General features: G+C 40.7%; 1 protein-coding gene across 1 annotated transcript in view; it reads left to right on the top strand.

Moving 5' to 3' along the window:
• Atrnl1 (attractin like 1) overlaps positions 1 to 17,785 on the top strand; it is a 540,190-nt gene that overhangs the window by 123,103 nt on the left and 399,302 nt on the right. The window contains exons 21-24 of the mRNA XM_032892246.1: positions 1,465 to 1,517; positions 12,771 to 12,865; positions 14,631 to 14,709; positions 16,120 to 16,277. Of these exons, the coding sequence (XP_032748137.1) occupies positions 1,465 to 1,517; positions 12,771 to 12,865; positions 14,631 to 14,709; positions 16,120 to 16,277 (385 nt within the window). The remainder of the gene's footprint in view (positions 1 to 1,464; positions 1,518 to 12,770; positions 12,866 to 14,630; positions 14,710 to 16,119; positions 16,278 to 17,785) is intronic.

The raw sequence follows: 17,785 nt of genomic DNA, 5'->3' as shown, positions 1-17,785 counted from the left end.
GGTTATTATTAAGATGAACTTGCATTGTAATATCTTCGTCGTAATGAATGTATTGTAGAAGAGACATTTCAAAGGTCTCCTAACCTTTTAAGGCTAAATTTAGTGGAAATGTAAACTATTATACTTAGTTGCTTTTGGTACATATATTTAATTTTAACTTTAAATTTTTTTGACATCATATTTATAACATTTCCCATTTCCCTTTTCTCCCTCTAGGCCATTCCTGTTCACACACACACTCACACACATAAACACACACACAGACACACTCACACATAAACACACACACACACTCACACACAAATACACACACACACACACACACATAAACACACACACACTCTCTTACACACACACATAAACACACACACACATACACACACACACACACACTCACACATAAACACACATACACACACACACACTCTGACACATACACACTCACATACATAAACACACACTCTCTTACACTCACACACATAAACACACATACACACACACACACTCTGACACATACACACTCACATACATAAACACACACTCTCTTACACTCACACACATAAACACACATACACATACACACACACACACACACTCACACACATACACATACACACACTCACACACATACACATACACACATACACACATACACACACACGCACACATTTATACATGCACATAAACACACATACACACACACTTTCACACACACACTCTCACACACACACTCACACATAAACACACACACATACACACACACATAAACACACATACACACACACACACACACACACACACACATACACACACACATATATACACACACACACACATAAACACACATACACACACACACACACACACACACACACACACACACACACACACCCCTAAATATAACCCGCTCCATGATACCTGCTCTTGCCCAGGATCCAGCTCTTTCCAAGTTCCTGTCGTAACTTCCTCCTTCCGTGATAAACAGGGATTTGGAAGTGTAGGCCAAATACATCCTTTCCTTCCTGAGTTGCTTTGGCCATGGTGTTTGTAGTGCACCCTGTGTACTAAGTCACTCATCCACTTTCCCACACCCATGGAAGTCCTCGTTCACCATGTGTTCGAGAGCCATTTTGTTGAGACGTTATGGGTAAAGTGTCTGATATCAGTTTGTAGGAAACAAAGTCTTAAAGCAAACTTCCTGACCTCCTGGCTTTACAGTCTTTCTAGCACCCTTTTCGAAATGTCCCCCTGTTACCTTACTCTAGTGCATGTATTTTATAACATTTATTGTGGAAATATATCCCAAGAAATGGGATTATGCCAATCAAGACTGTATGTCTGTCTCACATTGATAGTTTCTTTTTTTATGGAAACAGGACTTGAAGACAAAAATCAAAAATTTTGAAAAAGTAGTAAGTTTCTCTACATTATTCAATATTAAGTGAGGTTTTTCTGTTTTTACAGATGTGACTCTGAAAATCGCTATGTTGGTAACCCACTTAGAGGGACATGCTATTGTAAGTATTTAGATGTTTTTATTGGCAGTAATTGATTTGTATGGTTAGCCAGGTAAATGAGTACCTATAACTTCATTATGAAGTAGTTATTCCCATCCATGTATCTAATTAATTTACCTTTTAAAAATTTGAGATTATAATATTCCTGTTGCTAAGAAAGGTAATTCCTATTTGCAGTGTTCTCTTAATACGTTTGGTATATTTTTCCGACTCTGAATAGTAAAGTAAAAATATAACCTGAATGTGAACATAATGTAGGGTTCAAGTAAACATTGCATTTTATTGAAGTGTTTATAAAATTGAAGCGATAAAGCTTTATGATAGATTATTTACAAGGAGCCGTCCGTTGATCCTTCCCCAGAAGGACACTGCATTTCTGTCTGCAGATGCTCTGATTGGTTGTTTAGCTTTAGTAGAATCAGGTGAACTATTTCCAAAACGGCCACCTCGTCAGCGTCCTCCTTGTCAGCGTCCTCCTCACCCATGTATAAGATTTCCAGTTCTTCTGTGTCCGCAACACGTTTTTACAGTTGGCTCTTTTAATTCTGGATATTCTAGTAGTTAGGCCATGCAATCTACTATTTTATTTTACATTTCAATGTAAACATTGACAATCGTTTAACCCATAAATGCCATGTGCATGTTACTTGGAGTGTTGTAACACTTTTCTTTCTTTCTTTTTTTTTTTCTTTTCTTTTTTTCGGAGCTGGGGACCGAACCCAGGGCCTTGCGCTCGCTAGGCAAGCGCTCTACTGCTGAGCTAAATCCCCAACCCAACACTTTTCTTAATGGTTTATTTTCACGGTTGTTTTAGTTTCCTTTCTGTTGCTGCGTTAAACACCAAGAGCAACTCGGGGAGGACAAGAGCAACTCGGGGAGGACAGGGTTTGTTTCTACTTAGAACCCTGTCACCAAGGAGAGTTGGGGCAGGAGCTCAAGTAGAGCCCATTGGTCAGGAAAATTCCCTCAGACTGGTCCGAGAGCTAATCTAGGAGAGACATTTTCTTCATTGAGTTTTCCTTTCCCCAGATTTCTTTAGTGTGTGTCAGATTTACCAAAACCAACCAAATAAACTAGCCAGACAGCCAACTACATGGAACAGTGGTATGACATTTTAAAGATCCTTTATTCTATGTAGAAGACTATATTAGATGTGTAGCTGGCAAACACTCCTTCTTAGCTTATGACTTGTCTAAATCCTTCTTAAAGCATGTGCCACCATTTCTGGATATGTCACAATCCTTTAAAAAGTAGTTTTCTTGAAAGGCAGCTACTTGTAAATTTTTTTCATACAATATATTTATAATGTGTTCCTGTCCTCCCCACCTCCCTACCCAGATTCATGTTACTTCACTTTCTCCACCCCCTCAAAAATAACACCAGCATAAGTCCCCCTCAAACAAGACAAAACAAAGAAGACAAAGAAAAAATACCCCCCAAGTTCCCAAAGCCTCCAACAAAAAGCAAAATGGGGTGTAGATGTTCAGAATTGAGACTTTCTCTTGGTGAATTTTCCCTTTGATGAATATGAAGTTATTGCGCTTGTTAACTTTTGGTTGAAAGTTTATTTTATTGGATATTAGGATGGCAGCTCCGGCTTGTTTCTTGGGACCGTTTGCTTGGAAGACCTTTTTCCATCCTTTTACTCTGAGATGGTCTCTGTCTTTGTTATTGAGGTGTGTTTCTTGTATGCAGCAAAAATGCTGGGTCTTGTTTGAGTGTCCAGTCTGTTAGCTTATGTCTTTTTATAGGTGAGTTGAGTCCATTAATAGTGAGAGATATCAAAGACAGATGACTGTTGGTTCCTGTTATATTTGCTTTTGTAGCTTTATGTGCTTGTGGTTTTCTCCTTTGGGCTTTGTTGGGAGATGCTTAATAGTTTGTCTTTTCTTTGGGATAGGAGTTTTTCTTGTATTGCACTTTTCCTTCTAGGATCCTCTCTAGGGCTGGATTGGTCGATTGATACTGTTTGAATTTGGTTTTAGGTCTCTAGATCTTGCCACAGAGATAGACACTTGCTCAAGGACTCTAGATCTCCCTACAGAGATGGACACTTGCTCAAGGACTCTACAGATCTCACTGTAGAGACACTTTTCATTCCTATTCACTGCTGCTCTGCTCATAACAGCCATAGGAAGCAGCATAGATGTCGAGATCTGAGGAACGGATCATGAAAGTGTGGTTTGTTTTCCCAGTGGGATGGTGTCCTTTTAAAGCTGTTTTCCAGGGTGATGTCCCATTCTTTATTCAGAGCGCTAACCCGTGGTGCTTCCATGTTCTGTACTCTCATAGACTCAGGAATGTCCGAGATGAGGCATGCTAGAGCATTGTCAGTTCTTTTAGTTTGTGTTTCTTCAGTGACCAGTGTCTCCTGTGAGTCGAGGCCTTGACCGCGACACAGTGTTGCACACTGACACTGTGCTTAGCAGCCAGTCTAGACTGGTTGATGTGGAGTGCAGGAACACTCTGTTCTCTGCCCTCATGCCTGGCACTTTTATGTGTCTGCTGGGGCTTGAACTGCTTGTGGGTTACTGACGGTCATTTCTTGCTCCTCTGTTTTCCAAGTCAGCTTTAGTGTGTTTGCCACTGTCCCTGCCGTGCCCTGGTAGTGATCCCACACGCCCTTATTCAGGGGAAGTTTAGTGTTTTAAAGTATTCTTTGGATCAAACCGTACCATTTCCTATCTTAGGGAGTCATAAAATTTGTTTCTGATTGCATTCGTGTATTTGTTTCCTATTATTAAATAGTGACTGTCATTATTGGGTTTTCTAATATTAAACTTTTTGTTCTGGGGTAAGTCATGCTTTCAAGGAATATTGTTTCAGTATTGCAGACTCCTACCTGCTTGTACTTTGCTTAGGCTTATTTAATATTACTGGGGTCTGTCTGCTGGCTTTTGTACATTGTTTTCTACCTAGTCCTCGACTACATTTTATCTGACTTTATGTGCACATGTTTGAATTGTGGGATTAGCTCTTGTGAATGAATTCCAAGGGTTGCTCTTTTTGTAAGAGAGCATTGCCATCATGAGAAGTCATGGGAGCCTTTTCTGTCATGAGCCCAGCCTGCAATGGCTGAGCCACCTCTTCAGCTCTTGATGAGCTTTTAAAGCGTAGTCATTTACTCCCATCCTCTGGTTGTGGTGCTTTGAAATTGTTAAATGTATTTTTCACACATCACCCTTGACTTTCAGCCTTGTGCTGCCTTTGTTCTCCGGCATCGACTTTGTATTTCCAAATGTTCTTTCTCTTACTCCTCCGCTGCTGAGCCCTGATCTCTATCCTGTTATTTTGTTGCTGATTTGCCTATGTTTCATATAAACTTTATTAGCATTATTATCTCCAGAACTTATGATTTCAATTTTTTTATCTTTATATGATTTTTCTAAGCAAGAGCATTTTAATAGTTTCTAATTCTATTGACATTATAGCAGATACTCCAAATCGTATTACTGTGTTGGTGTTCACTGTGGGACCTGACCGTGTCTGGACATGTTTTGTTCTCCCAGCTGGAGGCGGGCGTGGTGCAGCGGGGATGTAGCGGTTAGAGGTAGGCTGGGGTACTGACTGCTCAACAGCCTGTAAGGCTCAGATCCCTGGTTAGGAATCATCAGGTGTAAAATAACTACCAGGTCGAGAAACCCTGCTTTAGAGGCTAATCAGACTGGATCAGAGAGAAACATTTCCGTGTGCGTCTTTATCTGGAGCACACACAGCCTGCGTGGTTATGCTCTTAGCACCCAGGATGATCAGTGTGCTGATTCTAGTTAGCAAGGTTGTACAGTTTGTTTTTCCAAAGCCTCCTTCTTTCCTTGGTTATAATACTTGAGTAAAACCAAATTTGATCTCATGGTTGATTAAGTCACTCATTGCTAACCAGTTCACATGGAAGGCGAATGCTATATTGTTGACTGTCGTACTAATGTATGCATTCTTTTGTGTGAATTTAAATAATTTTATCATGAGCATCTTTTACGGTGGTGGGATTTTAATGTGTCTTCTAATATTATAAATTCATTTGTGTTCAGCACATTTCAACTACAGTTAGTGGCTTTCCTCAATCTCTCTGTGTTTCTTAGTTTTTATTTATATGGACATATTTGTTGCCTATTTTTCTTAATTAGAAATTATTTTTTTTACTGTTTTTGTATAGATTTTATACATACCAACTGGTGTCTAGCTACAAGTATTGACAGATTATGTAGCTTATATTCCATACATTATAAATTTTAAATACGTTAATACTTGAGCCACTTATGTTGAAAACTAAGATAAATTTTCTTTTAAATCAGTGCTGGGTAATATAAATATAACTTGAGTCATATGTGAACGTAAGTCAATTTCAATAAAATATTTAACTCAACGTATCTAAAGTATTTTTAATATAAAATGGAATCAATATTTAAAGACCATCAGTGGAGTATCTACATTCCTTCTTTTGTGCTAAGTATTCGAAATACATTTATACCCTTATATTTGAGTTTTCCACTGTTATCTAAGCTGGTCCCAGATGTCATCTTTGTTTCCCTGGTGTTCACCAGTAGCTCTTTGCTAAAGTGCGTCATGATCCCATCTGATCACCACGGTTGCTCATTAGCAACAGCAACTAGTGTGTGTGTGTGTGTGTGTGTGTGAAGTCTAATTTGCTTTAAAATGCATTACTTGTACATTTGATGTTTTTTCTTTTTAAAAATTATTTACCTTTAATCTTTTATTTTTTTGCAGTCCAGTCATTATCCCCCTCACAGTCCACCCTCCAACAGTTCCTCATCCCATACTTCCTCCCCCAACCCTTGTCTCCAAGAGGACGTCCCCACCCTTCCAATCCACCCCACACTGCTAGACCCTCCCCACACCCTGGATCCAAGTCTCTCAAGGGTTAGGTGCATCTTCTCCCACTGAGGCCAGAACACTGAGGTCCTCTGCTGTGTATGTGTCAGGGGCCTCAGACCAGCTGGTGTATGCTGCCTGGTTGGTGGCTCAGTGTCTGAGAGATCTCAGGGGTCCAGGTTGGTCGAGTCTGCTGGTCGTCTTAAGGGGTCGCCCTCCTCCTCAGCCTCTCCAGCCTTTCCCTAGTTCAACCACAAGAGTCCTCAACTTCAGTCCTTGGTTGGGTGTAAGTGTCTGCTTCTGTCTCAGTCAGCTGTGTGTTGGGCCTCTCAGAGGACAGCCATGCTACGCTCCTGTTTGTAAGCCCACCACAGCATCAGTAATAGTGTCAGGCCTTGGAGCCTCCCCTTGAGATGGGTCCCAAATTGGGCCTGTCCCTGGACTGCCTTCCCCTCACTTTATCAGAGAATCTCTCCTGCTAGACAGTGGCTTCTTTTTAGGGATGTCAGAGAAATTGTCCTGACACACTAGATGGCAGTATTGCCCTGTTTAGCACATCTCGGAGCTAAGAAACTTTTGAAAGGAAATGGAGTGTCAATAGAAACTTTCTGAATTTTGAGATTAGACTATAGTTTGTGCTGCAAGTCAGCCCTGTACTGCTCGGTGCAGTGTGGCGGTAACACATGTGGAAGCAGTTCAGTACCCTGCTTGCAACCGTAGCTGTTTGCAAACTTGAGTTTAAAAATCTCAGTAAGAATATGTGAGAAAGCTATCAGTCCCCGTTGACACTTAATTATTAAATTTATCCTCAGTTATTTCAAAGATACATACTTTTTGGTCACATGAACTTTAAAAATAATAAACAGCAACAAAAACCGTTTAAGCTTATCTAATTAGTGTGCAGGTCTTAGACTGAGAAGCACTATTTATGAGCATAAACACACACATTAGATTTAATATACTTGTTTGGATGCACAGGAGAGAATTGTGTATGTATGTGTGTGCATGTTTGTGTGTGTGTGTGTATGTTTGTGTGTGTGTGCATGTTTGTGTGTATGTGTGTGTGTATATGTGTGTGTGCATGTTTGTGTGTGTGTGTGTATGTTGTGTGTGTGTATGTGTGTGTGTGCATGTTTGTGTGTGTGTATGTTGTGTGTGTATGTGTGTGTGCATGTTTGTGTGTATGTGTGTGTTTGTGTGTGTGTGTGTGTGTGTGTGTGTGTGTGTGTGAGTCCTTTGCCTGCATGTATGTCTGTGTACCACATGCATGGCGGTGTCTGAGGAAGTGCTGAGCCTCCATTTGGGTGCTCACATTCTAACCCAGCCCCTTCACAAAAACAGAAAGGATCTTAGCCACAGCCAGCTCCCCAGCCCAGGAGAGACATTTTTAACACATTACTGTAGCAATAAATTAAAAAAAAACAAGTGTTAATCTTAATGCCATAGAGAATTGAACCATACAAAACTTGAATTAATCCTTATATTTAATGAGACAATTTTTGTGTGTGTATGGTTTTTTGGTTGTTTTTTTGTTTTTATTTTTGCTTTAAGTATGAATGAGCTTTCTTGTTTTGGACTATATGTTTGGTTAATGAATTTATTATACTCGATATTTTGAGAGCTTAATTGAATTTCTCATTGAGTTGGCTCTGGTCTGCTCACCCTGGCATTGGGCTTGGCAGAGCACACAGATCCGAGCTCTCTCTAAGACATTAAAGGCACGATCCCCCAAGCACTCCCTGTCAGACTCTATCTCCTTCCTGCCCAGGGTGAGGTGTCCTAGAGCCTTCATCAGAAGTTGGCTGAGGCCAGCATTTGGACTTCCTGCTGAAGGCATGCAGACCCCAAACCTCTTCCTAATGAACTTCCCAGCTTGTGACTTGTGCTCACATATGGGGGTGTGTACAGTGTTCATCCTGTCAGAATCTCCAGCGCCTTAATCTTTTTATTCCTAAGTAACCCCAACTTTGTGGCTTTTAGTCTTGCTACTTTTCTCCCTCACCACCCATCACATCTATTACTGCTGTCCCATACTTAGGCTTGACGCTATTCTGCTCACACTTGAGTTTTGTTTTGTTTTTCATAGAAAGGGTGATTCTGAGTGCACAGCATCTTGTTTTGTTCCACACGCAGGAATGTATGATCCTCATAGCAGGCCTAACGGTAGTACGCCTATGTAAATTATTAATACATAAATGGATAGGCAGGCATTGTTGCTGTGTATGCACACTCAGTGATTAAAGCTGTTTAACAATGTTCGGAGGTTGTGTGACTTTTGTCAAGTAAAACGTGCTGTGCGTGCATCCTGGACATGGATTTGAAGCTACGTAGCTTGTGTTCCTCACTATGTAATTCTGTATATAACTCTTTGCTCTTTGCAGAAGTTAGTACTGTTTTCTTTTAGGATTCTAGTTCAGTGTGGACTAAAGGCTGGTGCAAACGCTGTCTGCTTTACTTTGAAACTTCAGCTGTGTACTTGAACCACATCAGAGCAGGGTGAGAGGCCGCATCTGTATGGATTTTATTTCTGATGGCCTATATCTAAGGAACACACAGATTAGAGGTGAGATAAGCCACTTTTGGAAGCGAATGTAACGATGTTAATCATGTCAGTATGTGATATGAAAACTTACTAAATATCAGTGTCCAAGAAGACGAGTCTGTACCTTCCTTTAAAAATAGCGTTTTTTAATCCCAGTAATGGAAGTAATGCATAATCAGTTTAGAAGAAGATAGATTAAGAGGCAAATTAAAATCCCTAATGGTTCTGCCCCAGGGAAACTGCTGTTAATGATTATTCTATTGATCTAAAATGTGAATCCTAGGGGACTATCCTACTTTATGATCTCAGGGACTGCCTAGGCTTTCTTCTCCCCTATGTGCTGGAGACCATACCGGGGGCCTGAGGCATGCTGGGTACTTGCTGCACCCCTATAATTGTAGCTTCTTTACGAAGTTGAGTTTTAGTAGGCATTTTGTGTGTGTGTGTGTGTGTGTGTATGTGTGTGTGATCAGCAATCACCATATCACGTGATACCGTGCATCTCTCGTGATACTGGTGTCTTTCCTTGACTCCTTGCCTGACCGACACCCTCACTCCAGCTGTCTGTCCTTCCACAGGCGGAATGCGGATTGGTCTGGAGCTTTCCCGATCTGATCACTTTGTGATTAATGATGAGTTAATCTATGTATCTCAGTGGTCCTTACTGATATGTGTGAGGCTCTGCCATCTGTTTTCATTCCACTTCAGTTTGTTGACTCCTTTATGTGTTCCTTTTCAAGCTTTTTACAGTTTTTGAGGCACAAGGAATTTGAGGTACTGTTGTTTTCTTTGGATTAATCCAACAAAACACATGGCTGTGATGTTCTTTAAACTTTTCATTCTGAGGGGCAGGAGAGATGGCTCAGTGGTTAAGAGCACTGACTGCTGTTCCAGAGGTCCTGAGTTCAATTCCCAGCAAGCACATGGTGGCTCACAACCATCTGTAATGGGATCCGATGCCCTTTTCTGGTGTGTCTGAAGACAGCTACAGTGTACTCACTTAAAATAAGTAAATAAAATCTTTAAAAAATGTTTTTCATTCTCGTCTGTTGTTAGGCATCTTTTCTTTGAGCATTAACATAAAAATTAAAAAAGAAACAGTAAACCCAAATTACCTTCCTACTTGCACATCTGTATCTTTTTAATATGTTTCTCATATACGTTCAAAATGTATCTCCTTTTTAAAAAGTCTTGAGTTTAAAGTTGTTAAGACATTCTGGGGCAAACCTGTCCTAGTGGTCAGCCATTCGTTACACTTCAGTCCTTCCTTCATACCTGTGATACAGGCAGTAAAATAAGCCCACTATGGAGACCAACGATTGACGAAGCCACAGTGAAAATTAGAATAGAAATTCACCTTACGTACATATTTATGATTATTAGTAGAATAAGCAAAACCTAAAAATCCCAAGGTTTCCAGAATACAATTAGAAATATAAATTATAGTCACATACATTATAGCCATAAATCCTTTTGTTTATTTTATAGATGATATTGTTGCTAGAAAATATAAATGTCTTCAGATATGGAATGATAATAGTGGCTATCAAGTTTACCAATGTAAATTAATATTTAAAAGTCAAGTACTTCCTATATATTTTCTTTTTTTAACAGATATTAGGTCTACCTAGCTAAATAAAATAATTGAGTGTTTTATTTATTCATTTTATGTATGGGTTAGATGTGAGCCCAGTGAAACAGAGAAGACCCAGAGAAGAACTGCAGCTGTTTGTATGTGCACGATAGCTGTTTTCTTTCTTCCTTTCTCTTTTCTTTAAATCACCTTTAGCGAACAATCTGGCTATAGCTGTAATGAGATAATGTTTTTCTTTGTAATATTTCCTATATTACTAAGTTTAACTATCATTTATTCACCATCGAGCCTTTTATTCATATGCTATTTCCTTTAGAATTCTTAGTTTTATGTGTACGCATCTTTTGCCATGTATGTGAGTGTGCCCCACCTCTGTGCAGTACCTGAGGAGGCCAAAGGAGGGCATGGGATCTCCTGGGGCTGGAGTTACAGTTGTGAGCCTCCATGTGGATGCTGGGAACTGAACCCAGGCTTCTGCAGAAGTGGCCAGTGCTCTTAATATCTGAGCCGTGTCGTCTGTCCTTCTGTGTCCTTCCTATATTTTCGTATACTTTCAGTTCTTGTATAAATGTGACATACATTTTTAGAATATTTTATTGATCATGTTATTATTATATTATTATATTAATCATATTATTATCATCATGTTTGAATTGAAAAGTGTTACTGAGTCTATGTGTCTATAAATACTTACAGTTTTGCCTCCCGTTCTTTGGCCTTAATTGTTACATGAGCATGATTGGCACCCAGACTATTAGGGCGTCTGTTACTGGAATAAATACCAAACCCAAAGCAACGTGGGGAAGGCAAGGGTTTATTTCCACTTCCATCTGCAGTCCATTGTTAGGGTGGTGAGGTAAGGGACCCAGAGGCAGGAACTGCAGTGGAATGCGGCTCATTGGCCTGTTAGATCCATGGCTTGTTCCTTGCTGTGTGACACAGCTCAGGACCAGCCGTGAGGAGATGGCACTGCCCATCATAGGCTGGGCTCTCTGGGAGTGGTCATGAAACATAATGCCCTTGCAGATGTCCCTACAGGCCACTATAAAGGACGCATTTTCTTAATCATGGTCCCCTTTCCCAGGTGACCCTCGCTTGTGTCAAATTGAGAAAAATAGTAGTATTTGTGAATAATTAATTTGCTGATGTCTGTCTGGATGTCTGTAGTTGTTAGTAAGTACTTGAGCTGTCCTTGAAGGTACAGACACCTTCTCCCTTTCCCCACAGACAGGAGCGCACCACTCAGGAGGCCTTGTGTCTTCACAGTTACTTAGCCATTTTCTGATTTTACGTCATGTCCAATAAGCTTCTCTGTTTTAGTGTTTGTGTCTGATTCTCCTTACCTGGATCTTAGATATCACCTTGTTTTCTTCTGCCTCTGTGGATTTGCCTCTGTGAACATATCATATGAGTGAAATCATGAGCTGTGTGGTCATTCGTGACCACCTTAAGTATTTGCTGTAATCCCCACCTGTCAGGGTAGCAGGACTTCGTCTGTCTGTCTTTACTCCTGAGTAATATACTCCGGAATCAATCACACTTGCCATCGACGGACTTTAGATTATTGTAATACCTTGGTTAATATATGTACTGTGAATTGATCTTCCATACATTATACTCTATAAGAATATTTAGGTTTTTCCACCAGGATACCTTTCCTGTCATACGTTTGGCGTACACCCCTTTTAAACGCTGTGATCCCGTCTTTAACGATGCTAGCGTTCATGCGCTGAAAACTTGACTTCTATTATTTCTTTATGACTGTTTTCTTGATGCATAGGAATGCCTCAATAATTCAGTATAAAAAGATACTGTCAAATTATATCCACTTGCATAAATTCAAAACTTATGTTAAATTGTAATTTTTCTGTTCTGCACTCTACTGAGTTGAAAAATTTGGAGTATATTAAGTTGTTGGCAGTGAGGTCCATGTTTCCAATATCAGTTAATTACTTATTCAGAACCCCCCTAAAGATACAGTAATGTGATTTCTGACGTTTGGAGGAGAAATGGAGCGTTTCCTTGTTAAATGAAGAACTGTGCATTTCCCCCCTTTCTGTACAGCTTGTTAGGGAAACTGTGCAGTCTGATGATTACCTGCTTAGTTTATAGTGGACCGAGCCTGTTGTGCCCGTGTCTTTGTGGCTCACTGACGTAGGTCAGTATCTCACTGTACTTGAATAGGCTGCCAGTACTTAGTGGTAGATACCGTGTGCAATGCCCTCTCCCCCGACTCTCTCCAGAAAGACCTTCCCAGTCTGTGTCAGCATTCTCCTTCTCCCTGCAGACAGTCTGCTGATTGACTACCAGTTTACCTTCAGCTTGCTGCAGGAAGACGACCGGCACCACACTGCCATCAACTTCATCGCAAACCCAGAGCAGGTAAGGAGATGTCACCTCTGTAGGGACTGTCCCTCCTGTTTCACTCCTTAGAGTTGTTACATACGGGGGATGCCGTAGGAATTATTAAAACGCTTAAAATATCTTTTCATAAAACTTAGCTATCCTTGTGATCCCGATAATTGTCAAGCTAGTGTTTTTGCTTTGTAGTCTCCTGGTTTAAATTATGTGCCTACACTCATGCTTGTAATTATACACTTAAAATTCAGAAAATTCTTATTTTCAAGTAAAACACAACAATTGTAGGCATGTTACATCATTCTCCTGTTCACGTGCACTAAGGTGTGTTGTTGGTTCCTCAGGCTCTTCTCAGTCTTCTGTCTGAGGGACACATCCACTCCGTTCTGCAGGCTTCCGAGCAAACACATTCACACCAATACTAAAGCTAAAACAGGCGTACGTTTAAGGGAGGTCTTGTCCATTTTTAGAAATCAAACAGCCTAAACTTACTCCCTGGTGCTAGTCTTCATGAAGGAGCATCTCCAGAGACACTGGGTCAAGAGTTGAGTTTTCTTGTTTAGTCCTTTTTAACTAAGAAAGAGTCACCCGTGGCAGTCGGTAAAGGTGAAACAACGATGTCTTATCCTGTAAAAATAAGCAAGGAGATGACTTACCACTTGGACTCCCAGCAGCTTTACAGCAGACCTCACACGTGACTGTTAACTCACTGTCAGTCACCTGGAGCTGGCACGTCCACATCACCCGGGTCTCGAGTGCGACGTAGACCCTCTGCTTTACATTGACGCTAGAACTAGAGCCACCAGATGGGAATCGGACATCTTTAGAAAGGAAACTAACTCAGAGGGTGTTGGAAAACGTTGGCTAGGTGATCCAGTTCTTGGCGGCGTAAGCTATTCGCAGGAACTTCTCCATGAGAAAGAAGCTTCTGACCTGGAGTATCTCCACCAACCAGTGCATTGTTTCCTGTTTCCCTGGGCATTTCCTGCTGGATTTTCACACACTGTACAAGGAAGTGCGATGGTGGCTTTCTTTATTTCTGTAGCTGGACAAACCAGGGCTCAGCAAAATCGAGAGTGTAGTGAGCTCCTCACCTGTAGCTTAAGCAACCACCATAGCTCTCCACCGCCGTGGCACTGAGCTTTGTGCTTTTCATTTCCTCGGCAGTCTATATTTGAATTTGTAAAGTGTGAATGAAAGCATCAAGGTAGTTTCCTACGCTTAGATTGTTCATTTTGTTGTGAACTTTTAATAGCTGTTTTCCAAACCACCCAACCCAGAATAAAGTTAAGCCCACGATATGAAGAGTGGATTAAAATTCAAATCGAGAGCTTTGTTTTGCGTACATTACATGTCCATGTTTTGCAGTCATGAAGTAATAGCTGTAACAGACGCACACTGCAGCCCCAGCACCCACACCATCCTAGAGGTTAGCGAGACAGGCCCTGTGTAGGCCCCCTTTCCTCTGGGTAGAGACAAAGATTAAACAAATGGGAAGAAAACATCCTGGACTAATAACTACCCTTGAAAGTACAGTGTTCTGAAAACTTTGTCTTAGAAATCCGATTAAAAACTGAGGACAGATTTGTGGAGAGGAGAGAGGGGGAGGCTCGCCTTGGGTTCCTCAGAGCCGGAGTTTCATTAAACCGCACACACACCCTGTGTTCATCCAGTTGAATATTTATATCATACAGTTCCAGAAATTCCGTGGGCAAAGAAAAGCCAGTGGGTTAGCTAATATGCATTTAACACCTTTCTACCTTTCTAACCTTGATTCTTTTTCTGACAGTCAAACAAAAACTTGGACATTTCCATTAATGCTTCCAACAACTTTAATCTCAACATCACGTGGTCTGTTGGCTCAACAGGTAAACAAGAATTCGCTGTCATCTTTTTGTACAGACAGGTGTTTGTGTATGGAAATTGTTCTGATTTGATTTATTCTTTTAAATAAATAAAAACGGTACAATTGCTTCTCACCACCTTGAAGTTTTACTGATAAAAATAACAACATGAAAGTTTAATACTGTAACTTCTTTATTCAATTAAAATAGAAGGCCAACAAATAATGTATACCACGTAAGCATTTAAAGTGTTGATGTTCAAGATCCTGGGAGTTTAATTAAAGTAGATTGGCTCTTTAGTGTCTAAATAGACTGAGATTTCCATTATCCAATTTATTATCGAAGTTATAAATTTAATTAACAACCCCAATATTTACCTGAAAGTGTTTTTCTGTATTCACTTATGAAAGTAACCAACTGTCTTTTACTGTCAGCCTGAGAAATACATTCCTTCTGTTTGGTGTCAGAGCCCAGAGGAGGTAGATTTTATGATCACGTCTTCCATAAGCTTACAAGTCAGAATGATTAATTTTTAGGAAATGCAAGCTATGAGGAAGATGAATTGTTATGTTGAATTATCCATTTGTAAGGCCATTTTTTTCAACACGTTTGTTAAGTGACAAGCTCAGACAATCCGCATGTCAAGACGGTTCAGGAGCTACGTTTGGATTAGATCCATGGAAATGCGTCTAGTCCCTCAGGATGCTAATTTCAATTATTTTACCGTTCCTTCAGGCAGAGGTAGAGCCACCATAGTTGGAATTGCCCTGTTCCATTTGGGTAATTTCAGTAAACCTTTACTGAATGACCAGTGTGTTCACTGATTGAACATTCGTGTAGTGTTTTAAATTATGGCCTCTTTCTAGATTTTTAGACGTAGGAATGGTTCAATTTGTAGAAAACAATTAAGTCGATTTTTAAATTTTTTTTTGGTTGGATTAAGACACGAGTTGACGATATGAGTGTACGAAAGTCTCTGTTGAGTAAGTGGCAAGTAGGGCCCACCTTCTGCAGCCACTCACTGGGATCCGCGAGGCTTTCCCTGCTTGGGTGCTGGCCTGGCCCCGAGACAGCGTTCAGGTTGAAAACCAGAAATGGGGATCCTTCCAGGGTCAGGTTGTATCCTTCTGGGGTCAGGTTGTATCATAAAAGAGTATCAGCGCCGACTGCACAGGCCGGGAGCATTTTCAAATGTGATTTTATACCGTGTTACATCGTATTTTTGGCAAACCTGTCTTTTCATTGTAAATGGCAAGCATGCAGAGGTGTCTGTGAGCTGGCAGGGAGGGTTTCCACGGAGGAAAGCAGCAGCGTGGGGCGGATTGGTGATGGTGCTCTTGTGATTTCAGACTGTAAGACTTACTTTTACCATGTAGTCTGATTTAATAAGGATCACCATTTCCTAATATCAGTTATAATTCATTCGTATTTTAGGTGGAACAATATCTGGGGAAGAGACTCCTATAGTTTCTAAGATGAATATAAAGGAGTACAGAGATAGCTTTTCCTATGAAAAGTTTAACTTCAGGAGCAATCCTAACATCACGTTTTATGTGTACGTCAGCAACTTCTCCTGGCCTATTAAAATACAGGTAAGCATGCGAAGGTTTATTTCGGGTGACGTTGAATATTTTCATGGCATGTGCCCACTCCTTGTCCTGAACGGCAAGGCACTCAGGACCCGTCAAGGATACCACCGATGATGATCTGTGAGGACGAATGGCTCGTCAAGGTGTTGTTGGAGGCCAGAGAGTCTAACGGTTGTCAGTAGGTGCTGCATTGGGAAACACCCTGACGCTGGAGACAGGGATGACCTTCCAGTTTCCTGACTAAGAAACTGATGGTGAATGCCCTCGTATACCTCAGTGTGAAGTAACTTGTGCTTCAGTGATCTTTAATGCTCTCTTTTTTACTATATACTGGATATAATTTATCTTTCTTTAAGGTTTAGGATTAAATCTTTAACTGTAGGACCCTTGCCTACATAGGTAGTTTCCTCATTTATGCCCTGCATGTATTAATTTTATTGTTTTTTCTTTTATTGAAAATATATTTTTTCACATGCTATATTCTTTTTTTTCACCTTGATTTTTTTTTTGGTTGGATTTTTTTATTTACATTTCAAATGTTATCCCCTTTCCTGGTTTCCTGTCCATAAACCCCTATCCCATCTTCCCTCCCCCTTCTATGACGGTGTTCCCCCACCCTCCTACCCCTTCTCACCTCCCAGTCCTGACATCCCCTACACTGGGGCATCCAGCCTTGCCAGGAACAAGGACCTCTCCTCCCATTGGTGCCCAACAAGGCCATCCTCGGCTACATATGCAGCCGGAGCCCAGGGTCAGTCCATGTATAGTCTTTGGATGGTGGTTTAGTCTCTGGGAGCTCTGGTTGGTTGGTGTGGTGGTTCTCATCGGGTTGCAAACCCTTTGAGCTCCTTCAATTCTTTTTCTAACCCCTCCATTGGGGTCCCTGTTCTCACTTCGATGGTTGGCTGTGAGCATCCACCTCTGTATTTGTCAGCAATATTGTCTGGGTTTGGTGGCTGTATGTATATGGCTGGATCCCCAGGTGGGGCAGGCTCTGAGTGACCATTCCTTCAGTCTCTGCTCCAAATTTGTCTCCATACTGCTTCCTATGAATATTTTTGTTCCCTCTTTTAAGAAGGAGTGAGACATCTGCACTTTGGTCGTCTTTCTTCATGAGCTTCATGTGGTCTATGGATTGTATCTTGGGTAATCTGAGCTTTTGGGCTAATATCCAATTTTCAGTGAGTGTTTTTTTTTTTTTTGGGTTTTTTTTTTTTTTTTTGTGATTGGGTTACCTCACTCAGGATATTTTCTAGTTCCATCCACTTGCCTGTAAATTTTATGAAGTCATTGTTTTTAATAGCTGAGTAGTACTTCATTGTATAAATGTACACATTTTCTGTGTCCATTCATCTGTTGAAGGACATCTGGGTTCTTTCCCAGCTATTATAAATAAGGTTGCTATGAACATAGTGGAGCATGTGTCTTTGTTGTATGTTGGAGCATTTTTTGGGTATATGCCCAGGAGAGGTATAGCTGGGTCTTCAGGTAATACTATGTCCAATTTCCTG

Source organism: Rattus rattus, chromosome 2 (genome assembly GCF_011064425.1).
Source record: "Rattus rattus isolate New Zealand chromosome 2, Rrattus_CSIRO_v1, whole genome shotgun sequence".
Taxonomy (NCBI): Eukaryota; Metazoa; Chordata; class Mammalia; order Rodentia; family Muridae; genus Rattus; species Rattus rattus.
Note: the sequence above shows the minus strand (reverse complement) of the source record. Positions and strands in the feature narration are given on the sequence as shown.